This window comes from Triticum dicoccoides, chromosome 6B (assembly GCF_002162155.2).
Source record: "Triticum dicoccoides isolate Atlit2015 ecotype Zavitan chromosome 6B, WEW_v2.0, whole genome shotgun sequence".
Classification (NCBI taxonomy): Eukaryota; Viridiplantae; Streptophyta; class Magnoliopsida; order Poales; family Poaceae; genus Triticum; species Triticum dicoccoides.
In genome coordinates, this window is record NC_041391.1 from 512,334,058 (window position 1) to 512,345,654 (window position 11,597).

Sequence of the window (11,597 nt, forward strand, 5' to 3'; positions counted from 1 at the left end):
CTCATCGTCCAAGACGCACGGAGATCTCTGAAAACTAAAGTTGATTTAGGGTGAATCCCATCCCCATGCTCGTTGTAGACATGACCCAAGTGTCCACACCCGCACACCAGTCAGGGAAGCACTCATAACTAACCCTGTATATTTGTCTCTCCCCACCCCTGATTAGAGAAACAAAGTTCTTCAAGGGCTTGTGGACATTGATTTTGACCCAGACGCGGAAAAATTGCCAGTAAAATCATAGGACACATTCTCAGCATGTAGCACTTCTCCCACTTTTGCAGCCAACGAAGGAACCAGGTGTGCATATAGTTCCGAAACATCATGAATTTGGATCAAAATATCCAGAGTGTCTAGCCTCACCTTGGTTGGTTGGGTTATTCCGTCATAAGGGGTGATTATGACAGCGTTGCCCCGGAAGTTCCAGGGTCCCTCTTGCATGACTCTTTCCTAGTCTCCCAAGCAATTAAACAACAAAGTATACAAATTTGCTTCAAGCGGCCTGAAGTTCACCAGCTGTGCAAGGTCCCATGCAGCTCGCATATTCCTGAAGAACCAGCCCTGGGTGTAGGTCTTGTCTATGTGCACGCGAGCCACTGCCATCCATCTTGCAGCATCCTTTGGGACAACGGTCTCATCGACCACCACGTTATCCATGTCGTCCTCCTGGAGGCCAAGCTCCTTCATCAACTTCTCTATCTCCGTTGCAGACGAAGAAGCGCCGGCCATAGCCGACTTGCCCCCTATTTCCGCAACCATCTTCTACCTCTTACCCGATCTCGAAAGCACCACCGGGTATATCTGGGAAACCCTAGCCCAAGCCAACCGCGGCAAGAAGATCTCAACTAAGGCCGAGTGGTGTTGCTAGGAACGCCCCTGGATCAGCACGAATCGAGACCCCGGAGCAGATCGGCGGTAGGAAAGAAAGACGATATCGTGGCTACAATCGCTGCCGAGAGGAGAAAACCCTAACTAGAGGGAAACACTATGGAAGGGAGTACTACTGTCAGTGTATTTTCCCTTTTGAACCAAATATCTGCTGTCGACCCCAGGCCGAGAGGGGTGAGATCCATCCCCTCCCTCCACGGTTTCCACTCTCCACCGTCCCGTACCTGTACCCTTCTTTCCCCTCCCAGTCATCCTCTTCCTCTCCCGAGTCCTGACCTACCCAAGCAAGCTCCAATCCGACCCGATGCGGTTCTAGAACATCTCCTACAGTCTGCCGTGTCCTACAGCCGCCGCCGTGCCGTAGCTTAGGTCACCGCCGACGCCTGAACCCCCAACCCGTCCGACCTCGCACGCGCGTGGCCGCCGTCGCCGTTCCCGTTCCGCCTCATCGCGTCGCTGCTATCTCAACCCCGTCCGCTATCCTGGCCGTCTGTGAGCTTTATGGCGCCGAGTGATTAGATAAACCCCACTGATCTCCACAAATTTTGGGCGTGCCGCGCAAATTGGGTGTGCTGCTGCACACCCGGCACACCATCTAGATCCAGCGCTATCATGGCTGTCTACTATAAGTTCAAGAGTGCCAGAGACTATGACTCGATCCCTATCGAGGGGCAGTTCATCTCGGTTCTCAACCTCAAGGAGATGATTTTTGAGTCCAAGCACCTTGGCAGAGGCACTGATTTCGACCTCATGATCTCGAATGCCCAGACTGATGAAGGTTGGTTCTTTCTCAGCAAAGAACCCTTGTTTCATTTCTTGTGTGGGTGAATGTATACAAGATATTAGTGCTAGCTAGATAATATTGGTTCTTTCTCAGAGAAGAACCTTTGCTTGATTTCTTGTGTGGGTGAATGTATACAAGATGTTAGTGGTAGATAATATTGTGATAGGCTCAGGTTGTAATGCTGTTTGCTATGTATGGTAAGCCATTTTGGCTGTTTGATTCATGCACGCAAGATTTCTGAAAATTGAGGCCTTATTTAGCTGGTATTATTTGTTGCCTGCCTCATTTTTTTCTTATGATCAGTGCTTTCTAAGACATGACGATTTGATCTACTGGTTTGGTGTGGAGGATTAACTGTTAGCTGGGTTTACACATAAAATTGCAATATTTTGACAATTTGACATGATCTTTGTTTGCAATGGTTAGCAACTTGAATGTCTTTTGCGATGCTGAGCACATCTACCGCGCATTGCATCGATGACTAGTAAGTGTGTTTCAATGAAGCCATTGTGTTGTTTGCTTACCTCACTGAACAATCATTCTGGATTAGTGGATTTGCGATGCTGGTGCTGTTTTGAAGCCAAATGAGTGAGCTCAAATTGCTTATTTGCTTACCTCACTGCACAATCATTCGAGCTCACTCACTCAGATTGAAATACAGTTGTATCTTAAGAACTTATAATTAGTGGGCATGATAGGAATATCTTGATTTTGGGGGGACTTGGGATGGTGTTGTACAGTCGAAGTATTACTTAAACCATTTCCTGTGATGTTTGTACTTTCAGAGTATGCTGATGAATCTATCATGATACCAAAGAACACTTCAGTGTTGATTCGCCGGATACCAGGACGCCCAAGGATGCCAATCGTTACTGAACCACAAGAGTACTGTTTTGCTCTTTGATTTCACACTTACTCCACATCATACCTCATAATTCACATTACTGATGCATCATCAATAGTCAAACACACATAACCCATCTGAACAGATTTCTAATTTGTATGTTTGACTTTAACTGCTTCATGTCACTGGATATGGTCCATGTCAGGAGTTACTCCTTATCAACAATCATAGTTTTAAGGTTCACCTTTTTTTGCAGGGCAATAGCTGCAGAAAGTAGGGTAGAAGAAATCGTGCCTTCTGGCAGCGCTTTCCTTGGTGATTCATCTATGAAATATGTAAGAATAACTTCTAGTCTGGGTTACTTTTATCTCATACAGTAGTTGCCGGTGCAACCACAGTTTGATGTTTGAGCTATGACGGTGGTCTATTAATCCTGGGAGCTAATGTTTAAAGGTATTGAAATTGCAGCCTGAAGAATCTGAGTGGGATGATGAGTTCGGCAACTCTTTATATGTTTCTGATTCAGTTCCTTCTCAGCCTGCTAGCCAGGCAATTGACGCTTCTTCTGAAAATCAAATTGACGAAGATAGTAAGATAAAAGCCCTTATTGATACAGTGGCCGTTGACTATAGGTTAGTGATCTGCTGGATTGGCTGAATGACTGTTCTATTATCCCTTAGAGGAATAATACTAAATATATACTGGACTGGATATCTCATTTTCAGCCAAATTCCTGATGGCTATGGATCCGGAAGAGGTTATGGCAGAGGAATGGGTGGGAGAATGATGGCTGGGCGTGGTTTTGGTAATTCTTTCCACCCTTTCTATTGTCATTTTTTTGCAAGATTTATGTAGAGCTTAGTAGCACCAAGCTTCATGAAGGGAGTGCACATGGGCACCTATGCAACATGGATACCTGTTAACATCATTATTTGAAACTAGATGTTTATGTAAGTACTAATCTGCTTTGATATTCTTAAGGACGTGGGATGGGTCGGCTAGATAACAGGTCACCTCCTCCTGGCTATATTTGTCATAGATGTAAAGTACCAGGTATGCTGGACACTTGTCAAATCTTTGTTAATGGAATATTTTGTCCTGTTGCACTTGACCGATACTGGTTTACAGGTCATTTCATTCAACATTGCCCAACAAATGGTGATACTAGATATGACGTTAGAAGGATGAAACCTCCAACTGGCATCCCAAAATCCATGTTAATGGCAACTCGAGATGGCTCATATGCACTGCCAAGTGGGGCTGGTGCTGTTTTGAAGCCAAATGAGTGAGCTCAAATTGCTTATTTGGTTACTCACGTAATCACTAATTCTCCGTCTACTTGGAGGTAAAGATTAATCATATTTTTTTTTGTGACAGAGCTGCTTTTGAGAGGGAGATAGAGGGCCTACCCACCACCCGATCTCTCAGTGATCTCCCGCCAGAGTTGCGTTGCCCGTTATGTAAAGAAGTAATGAAGGATGCCGTTCTAACTAGTAAATGCTGCTTTAAGAGTTTCTGTGATAAATGTAAGTTGCGCTTTAAGAATCTATTATTTTCACACTGTTGACATTGATACTGTTGTCACTTAATACAAATATGGTTTTGCTGTATGGATTTTCTGCATTGCGTTTTTCTTGTTCTTCTCAATATCTCCACTTTCAAGTTTCAAACATACATGCTCTTTAGTGGGCTGACATATTGTGTTTTGTTGCCAGGCATTAGGGACTACATAATTAACAAGTCAATGTGTGTCTGTGGTGCCACAAGCATATTAGCAGACGATCTTCTCCCCAATAAAACTCTAAGAGAAACCATCAGTCGCATATTAGAGGCACCACCAACTAGCAGTACAGAAAACGCGGGAAGCATGGTGCAAATACAGGGTATGTATATCAGTTATATCAGATTATCTGCCTCTATAAGAATTGGAAACTGATGAAGTACCTTGCATAGACATGGAGTCGGCTCTACCTGTGCCACCCAAGGTTAGGTCTCCTGCTGTTTCTGCTGCTTCAAAAGAAGAACCTAAAGCACTGATGCCAGTAGAGGAATCACCAGACGCTGAGAGCCAGAGCGGATTGAAAGCTAACATTGATGTGAGTTCTTCAGATAATAAGGTTACCACAATTCCAGATATCACTGAAGGGACAATGGACTCTAAGAACAGCAAAAAGGAAAAAACACCAGAAATGATTCATGTCGCAAAAGAGTCACAGGAAAAATTGCCTGCAGGCGAACAAGGTGATAATCATACTGGCCTGTTCCATTTTAGTTAACCTTGTCTGTGATGCAACCTCCACGCAAGCTTTATTGAACTAAAACATTTATTTGGGTCAAATTAGCCAAATGTTCATCTTGTTTGTGTTTTTCTAGTGTGTACATGTTTGATATTTAAACTCTTTATTATCATTGAAATAATGATATTATGTTGGTGACTTCAGCAGTAAAGAAGAAAAAGAAGAAGAAGGTGCGAGCACCAGGGAATGGTAAGTTCTGATCACCAACCATGATATATTACTTGAACATTGTCATGATATTTGATTGCACCTTTATTGGTTAAACTTCATTTTACCCCTATTTATTCGAACATTGCTTTTCTACCTACAGCCGAGGAGCAATGGAATAATAATTATCAAGATTTTGGACCTGAAAATTTTGCTGGAATGCCTTTGGGCCCGCAAGGAGGTTTTAACCCTTACTGGGGAGGAGGGATGCCATTGCCAATAGATTACATGGGTGCACCATTTCCAGGTCCCATGCCTTACATGGGCTATCCTCCACCAGGTCCATTTGATCCTTTTGGTGGGGGAGTTCTTCCACAAGATCCATTTATGCCCCCGGCATACATGATGCCAACAGTTCCTAGGTATACCTCTAGCATCGTTTGATGTTCTGTAAATTAATTTGTACATGGCTAATTATACATGTATGAATGTTCTATTGTTCTGTGAAATTTTAGAGGAATGCATAGCCTGCAAATTTCGTGGCTGTATTTCCAATTTGGTTGGAGATGAGCATTATGTCTAGCAGACTGTAATATACTCAGTACAAATATACAAGCCCCCCTCGATTTTTGGGCCTAACTTTGCCCATGAATTTGTCTAACAAAATATGAATTAAATGCCACAAAAGTTATACTATTGGATCCGAAAGAGGTTCCCATGGTATGACTTTTATGACATGTATGACTCATTTTTTGTTAATCAAACTTATTGTCGGCTAAATTTGGGGAGTATATACGCCTTATCTTTCCACACATTCGCTATTACTAGTTTACTACAATGACCAGTTGGCCACTGGTTAAATGATGAAACTTGAATAATTCATTTTCAGGGACCTTTCTGAATTAGCTGTTAACAGTATGGGAATGAACATGGGGCCACCAGTTGTGAGAAGAGACGAATTTCAGCTCAGGAAACCAGATGGGAGGAGACATGAAATGGATCGATTAAACGGAAGGTGATTAAGCAATTCAAATTATTTGTTTTAATTTCACTCAACATTCTAGTATTCTACAACCTAGACACTTCGAATCATGTGCTTTGTCTTCACCCAATATTGTATGAAATTAGATGCTTCAAACCATATGTTTAGTTTTCACCCAATATTCTATGAAACAATATGATCAGGTGCCTTGTAGTTTTAGATTAATCCAGTGCATTGGCCATAAGTGATAGCCTAGAACTATGAGTAACTAGGACAAATAATACCCATACCCCTAGTTACGTTTGGGGTTATTTTTACCCGAACTGGTTTCTGTTGATTGCATCGCAGTCGATGCAATCAAGTATAAACATCACATATTTGAGTAAGCAAATATATAAAAGGTGCAAGCGTGTCGTTGAACGTCTCCTGTAGACTAGGCACATGACGATTCAGTGTGTATTCTGCATGGCAAGGTCCAACAAGGTCCCTTGTTGAAACATTTTAATGGCCTAAACTTCTTCCCTGTCTTTTGGCTCACTCGAGTATAGTACTCTTCCGAAGCGGCACAATTTACACGACCCAACTCCTGAAAACAGATTACTGCAAGTACCTTGTCGTGCTGTCTTACGGTGCGGCCTTGAACCCTTGATGCTCAATGTATCCAAATTCTGTACAAAGTAAAAGACTCAAATGCTGAAAAGAAGTGCATCTAGGTGGTAGTGAGTGGTGACAACAGAACGCATAGCGTTTCATTCTGCTAGGCGTGCACTTAAGCATGCCTAGGCGTGTGGTTGGGTGAGATGGGTGCTAGGCAGTGGAAAAACGCACAGTTGATGACTAGCGCTTTTTTCCTCGCTCGAACGTAGATCCTGAAGCAATAACTTAGCAAAATCAACAGGATTTAAGCACCTCAAATGTATTAATTAAACAGAAGGAAAAGAAGAGGATTCATGGTTTGACCCGTGTTATGCCTCCAGTTCACAAATAAGTGATGCTTTGGATATTGACGTGGTCTTCAAGTGTAACTTTGACTATTAGTTTATTTGTATCGATATAGTATTCAGAAAATATTTTCGAGACAGATCTGTCTGTATGATTTTTCAAGTTTCTATCTAAATATTTTAGATGATATTTGATAGTAAGAATTTTATAAGTTTGACTAGAGATTTGTCCAAAGCATTGCATCACATATTTGTGAACTGGAGGAAGTAGCATTAGACACTGCAGAAAAAGAGAGCAAAGATGCGCTTTGGATCCACTCCCTGCGCTGTGCTGTCCCTCCTGGCCGGCAACTGGAAGCAGCTCTCCTCCTCACAGCGAGTTCCATGTCGACGGCTTGCTTCCTTCTGGCGCTACTCCGGCGTTCTTCTAGTGGTCTGAACTTGGCCGGGGAGAAGTCCCTGTACAGCGGCAACGGTTGCAGATGACGACGACGCCCGCAGGTGCCATCTCCTCCTTGGAGGCATTGTATTGGCCATGTTTGGACCCTGCTCGGGCACCAGGGGAAACCTTAGGCTGGCTTGCTGGCCAGGCAACAGCAGTGCTGCGGCGTCATCCTTTCCTTGGAGGTGCTGCTGGGCTGCCCTTGGAGGCTACCGGAGTTATTACTGGAGGTGGTGGCCTCTCAAGAGGTATGAGACTTCTGACCAGTACTTTGCCTAAAAAATGGAGGAGAATTGCTCAACTAGTGAGCATGTGCTCAGAATGTCTGGGTACTACAATCACTTGAATCAAGTGGAGTTAATCTTTCAGATAAGATAGTGATTGACAGAGTTCTCTAGTCACCATCACCCGTTGGCTCTTCGGTGAGGATTGGGGCGATGTGTTGTTCGGTGGTGGTTCTGCTGTGGGCATGGGCTCTCGGGGTGCATTGTACTCTTGGATGACACCTTTGAATTCGGTTGGTTCCCGCTGTTCACTTGCCGATTCCTTCGCATGATGGGTGGAGAGTGCATTGACCCAGCCTGAGTTGTGGTCGGGGTTGTCCTTTTTAGGTATCCGGTGTTGGTCGAGACGTTGTCCTTGATCCATGTGTCTTGCCTCATTGCCATTTTTGGCTTGAGGTTCGACTAGGCGAGCTGTTTTTGTCGTTGTAGTCATGGTGTTGTGAACTGTATGCCGAAAGGCGCTGTATCAGCCGCTTGGCTCTTATTCTATGTTACTGGTACACCTCTCCATGCTGTATCCTTGAAAAATTAGCGACGGAGTTGGTGACTAAGCTCAGCATTGGCTTGTTCAGTTAGATAGCACATATTTGCCATGTCACGATGTCTCGGTCAAAAGTGATTTTTTTTTGGCACCGGTTTAAATAATTCAAGGGTGGCATGCTTGCTTTTGGAGTTGAAGGTTTGATTTCTGTGCTTGTGTAAAGGTCGAGTTGGGGGATGGCGGTTTGATTCTGTAATAAACTACCAAAGTGCCCATGCGTTGCAATGGATCCAAAATAGACTAATACTCCCTCCGTAACTAAATATAAGTCTTTGTAGAGATTTCAATATGGACTACATACGGATGTATATAGACATAGTTTAGAGTGTAGATTCACTCATTTTGCTCCGTATGTAGTCCATATTGGAATCTCTAAAAAGACTTATATTTAGGAACAGAGGGAGTACATGTTTACAAACTTGAAAGAAAATGGCCCTATTTTTGGTATGTATATCACTAAAAGTATGTTAGATTTTGCCCAAAATTTATTCCTCATATATGTTTGGATGAGATGGGGAGACAGATAAAGGGGTTCCTGCAAATGTAAAGCAGAGTGGCAGGGGTCATTTTGCAGAAATAACACACCTTGCCTCGCAAGCTGACGTCACTCCATCACCAACTTGTTCTTTTATGGGAGTCGAGATAGTTGTATCGTTTAGTGGAAAATGAAATCTTGACCAGCGAATCAAGATTTAATGATCAGGAACGAGGCTGTAGAAACAGCTTAAAATGGCAATCACTACATTCTGATATATGTTCTGCTCTTGATCAAAGCATGTGAGTTTGCATGTGAACCGTGTAGGGCTAATTGCGCCCATGTCCTGAAGCTTTATCTGGTTCTGTAAGTTAAATCACAATCTTCATAATTTAGCATTCCCCATAACCTGTTATACATCTACTCCGTATCAAAATATAAGGTGTTTTTGTAGGCTAGAAAACGTCTTATATTTTGATACAAATGTGGTAGCATTTTGGCTTCATCTAGTTAACTGGTTGCTTTGGTGTTTTTCCTTTTGAACTGCAGGGTGTCCTTAAATGCCTTTATATGGAGCCATTACCTAGTGTAATTTAAAAAGTCATTTAGTCTGCTAACTAAAATTTATGTTTTGAGTGGTGAAACTTGCCACTTCTGTCCTGAAGTGCAAGTTCCTTGTGCCTTGAAAGTCCACATTCCTGAAAGATTCATCCTCAGTTAATTCACTAGCCTTTTTGAAAATGGTTATACTGTATTAATCAATACTCAATGCTTATCTACAAATGCAGGGACCGGGACCGGGATCGGGATCGGGAGCGTGAACATTCCCGCGAGAGGGAAAGGGAGCGGGAGAGGGAGAGGCAGAGGGAGCGAGACCGTGATGGTGATCGAGATCGAGACAGAGACCGGGGCAGGGAGTATCGAAGGGAAGCAAGGGAATCATCAGGAGCCGTAAACGATAGTACATCGATGAGACCTAAGGATGTATGTCTTTTCCTGTCAATCTATTATCTTGCAAAGTTATGTACTGTCAGTTCCATGGTAAACTTGTGGGCGGCGGCGTCAGCAGTGGAGAGGTCAGCACCACCGGGACAGGAAGAAGAATGCCTTTTCCACGGTATCTACCGAACAAGAAAAGCAGCCCGTTGCATTCGTCAACAGCACGATTGGGCGGTGTTCTTGGCTCATCCCGGCAAGGCCGATGTGCTCAGCTGCTCGGGGTTGCTCCAAGCAGCAGTTGCTGGTCCGAGTTGTGTTACCATTCCGCCGGCTGCTCCTAGTGTCCTTCCCATTGCTGTCCTGTGCTCGTTGCGGTTTCGGGCTACAGGATGGCATCAATATATGTGGGAGAAACATATCTGTTTATATATATTTTCATCGGTTTTGCTTTTCCTTGGTATTTGTTTATTTTTGGCTCGTTTTCCCTTTTTTGTTGTTGTTTTGTTTTCTTAAAAAAAGAAAAGCATTTTTTTACTACCTTCCTTCTTTCTTCGACTTAATCACCATGTTTGATGATGTAGTCATGTAGATGTAGATAGTGTACGGTGCAAAAGGTAAAAGGGATCACGACGCCATATGAAAGCGACGATCTGTTTTATAAAAGTTATAAGATTATTAGTATTACGTTTTTTTTGAGAGATTAGGATTACGTTCCCAAGCAGTCCAGGATATGCGACGTAGTTAGGCCGAGGTTCTCAAGGCCTTGTCAACGGTTGGGCCAAGGGCCGTCGGTGCAAAGCATGGAATATTCTTGGCAGTACGATTTGGATCCCTTGGTTATGAATCCAGGCCAAGTCTCTGGGAAATTGGAGGTACTAGCATTATTCTGACTTGTGGCCCCCTTTTTTTCCTTCTTCTTGTGTGCAGAGGTCGAGGCCCCAGGCGGACAGGTCGGAGCGCGCACTGCCGCCGCCGCCACACAGCCCCGACCGGCACTCGCGTCGCTCCCCGCACCGCTCCTCCAGCTCCGGCAAGAAGCGCTCCTCGTCCGACCACTACGACGACCTGCCCCTCCCGCCTCCGCCGCCACCGGCGTCGCGACACGAGGCAGAGCACGCGAAGGCGGCGGCGGCTGCTGCAGCAGACCAGCGGTCCAAGGCCAAGGCCAGCGTCTTCTCCCGCATCAGCTTCCCCGGCGAGGCCAATACCTCCGACCCCAAGCGCAGCCGCAGGTCGTCCTCCGACAAGCGCCCTGCATCCTCGTCGTCTTCATCCAAGAGAAGCGTCGCTGCCGCCGCAGCTGCCGAGGAGAGCGACAGCCGTCACCACCATCAGGAGACGGTCTTGGCGGCGGAGGAGGAGAGGCGGAGACCCGCGCCTACGGACTACGACGACGAGGAGCAGTCGAGCGAGGAGGAGAAGCATTTCAAGAGGAGGCCGTCGTCCTCCAGGCGGGAGGGGGAGCGCTCGCGGCAGCACGAGGAGCCGCGGCACTCGCGGCGGTCTAGGGAGCGCGGGGACGGCCACCACCACAACCACAGCCACAGCGGTGGCGCACACAAGCGCCGGTGAGGTGATGCAAGAATCAAAGGGGAACCCACCTGCGGCTGCCGCCCCTTCTCCGGTGACGGGGCGTCTGTGATGATAAGCGCGCCGCGAGCGCGCCTCCTAGTACGTGTCTGGAGAAGAGCTGTCTGCGCTCTGTTTCTTTTCGTGTTCTCTTTCGGTCTTGTACATTGACGACCTTCTGGGATTTGGAGTTTATTAATCAAATGATCAGATGAGATGATGATTATAATAAAAATGATTTCATTATGCATTCTTCTTGGCTTCCTTTATTTATCATCTGCTTTAAAATATACTCCCTTCGTAACTTAATATAACACGTGTTTTGACACTGTTATAGTGCAAAGAAAACATCTTATATTAAGTTATAGAGGTATTAAGTTGTATTGCTTTTTTCTAAGGCCAAACATTTTATGTTTGATCAAATTTATAGGAAATCTGTTGATACCTACAGTATCAAATAAACAAAA

At 44.7% G+C, this 11,597-nt stretch overlaps 1 protein-coding gene across 2 annotated transcripts; it reads left to right on the forward strand.

Annotated features, from left to right (window-relative positions):
- Positions 1 to 1,050: 1,050 nt before the first annotated feature.
- LOC119321901 (E3 ubiquitin ligase PARAQUAT TOLERANCE 3-like) lies at positions 1,051 to 11,380 on the forward strand. Of its 2 annotated transcripts, none has more exons than XM_037595415.1 (15): positions 1,051 to 1,663; positions 2,455 to 2,554; positions 2,770 to 2,848; positions 2,982 to 3,145; positions 3,239 to 3,318; positions 3,495 to 3,566; positions 3,642 to 3,798; positions 3,891 to 4,039; positions 4,229 to 4,396; positions 4,467 to 4,754; positions 4,955 to 4,999; positions 5,121 to 5,379; positions 5,847 to 5,972; positions 9,411 to 9,606; positions 10,489 to 11,380. In XM_037595415.1, exons 1-15 carry the CDS (start codon positions 1,498 to 1,500, stop codon positions 11,131 to 11,133), a joined length of 2,694 nt encoding a protein of 897 aa, XP_037451312.1. In that variant the 5' UTR covers positions 1,051 to 1,497; the 3' UTR covers positions 11,134 to 11,380. The 2 variants fall into 2 exon arrangements, with proteins under 2 accessions (XP_037451312.1, XP_037451313.1); XM_037595416.1 differs by having other exon boundaries at positions 4,958 to 4,999.
- The last annotated feature ends 217 nt before the right edge of the window (positions 11,381 to 11,597 follow it).

Bases quoted from the DNA above. Each gene is read 5' to 3' on its own strand.
- LOC119321901 (XM_037595415.1), top strand. From the start codon at position 1,498: ATGGCTGTCTACTATAAGTTCAAGAGTGCCAGAGACTATGACTCGATC. The intron at 2,849-2,981 runs GTAAGAATAACT...TTGAAATTGCAG, and splicing joins GTGATTCATCTATGAAATAT to CCTGAAGAATCTGAGTGGGA. The intron at 4,040-4,228 runs GTAAGTTGCGCT...TTTTGTTGCCAG, and splicing joins TAAGAGTTTCTGTGATAAAT to GCATTAGGGACTACATAATT.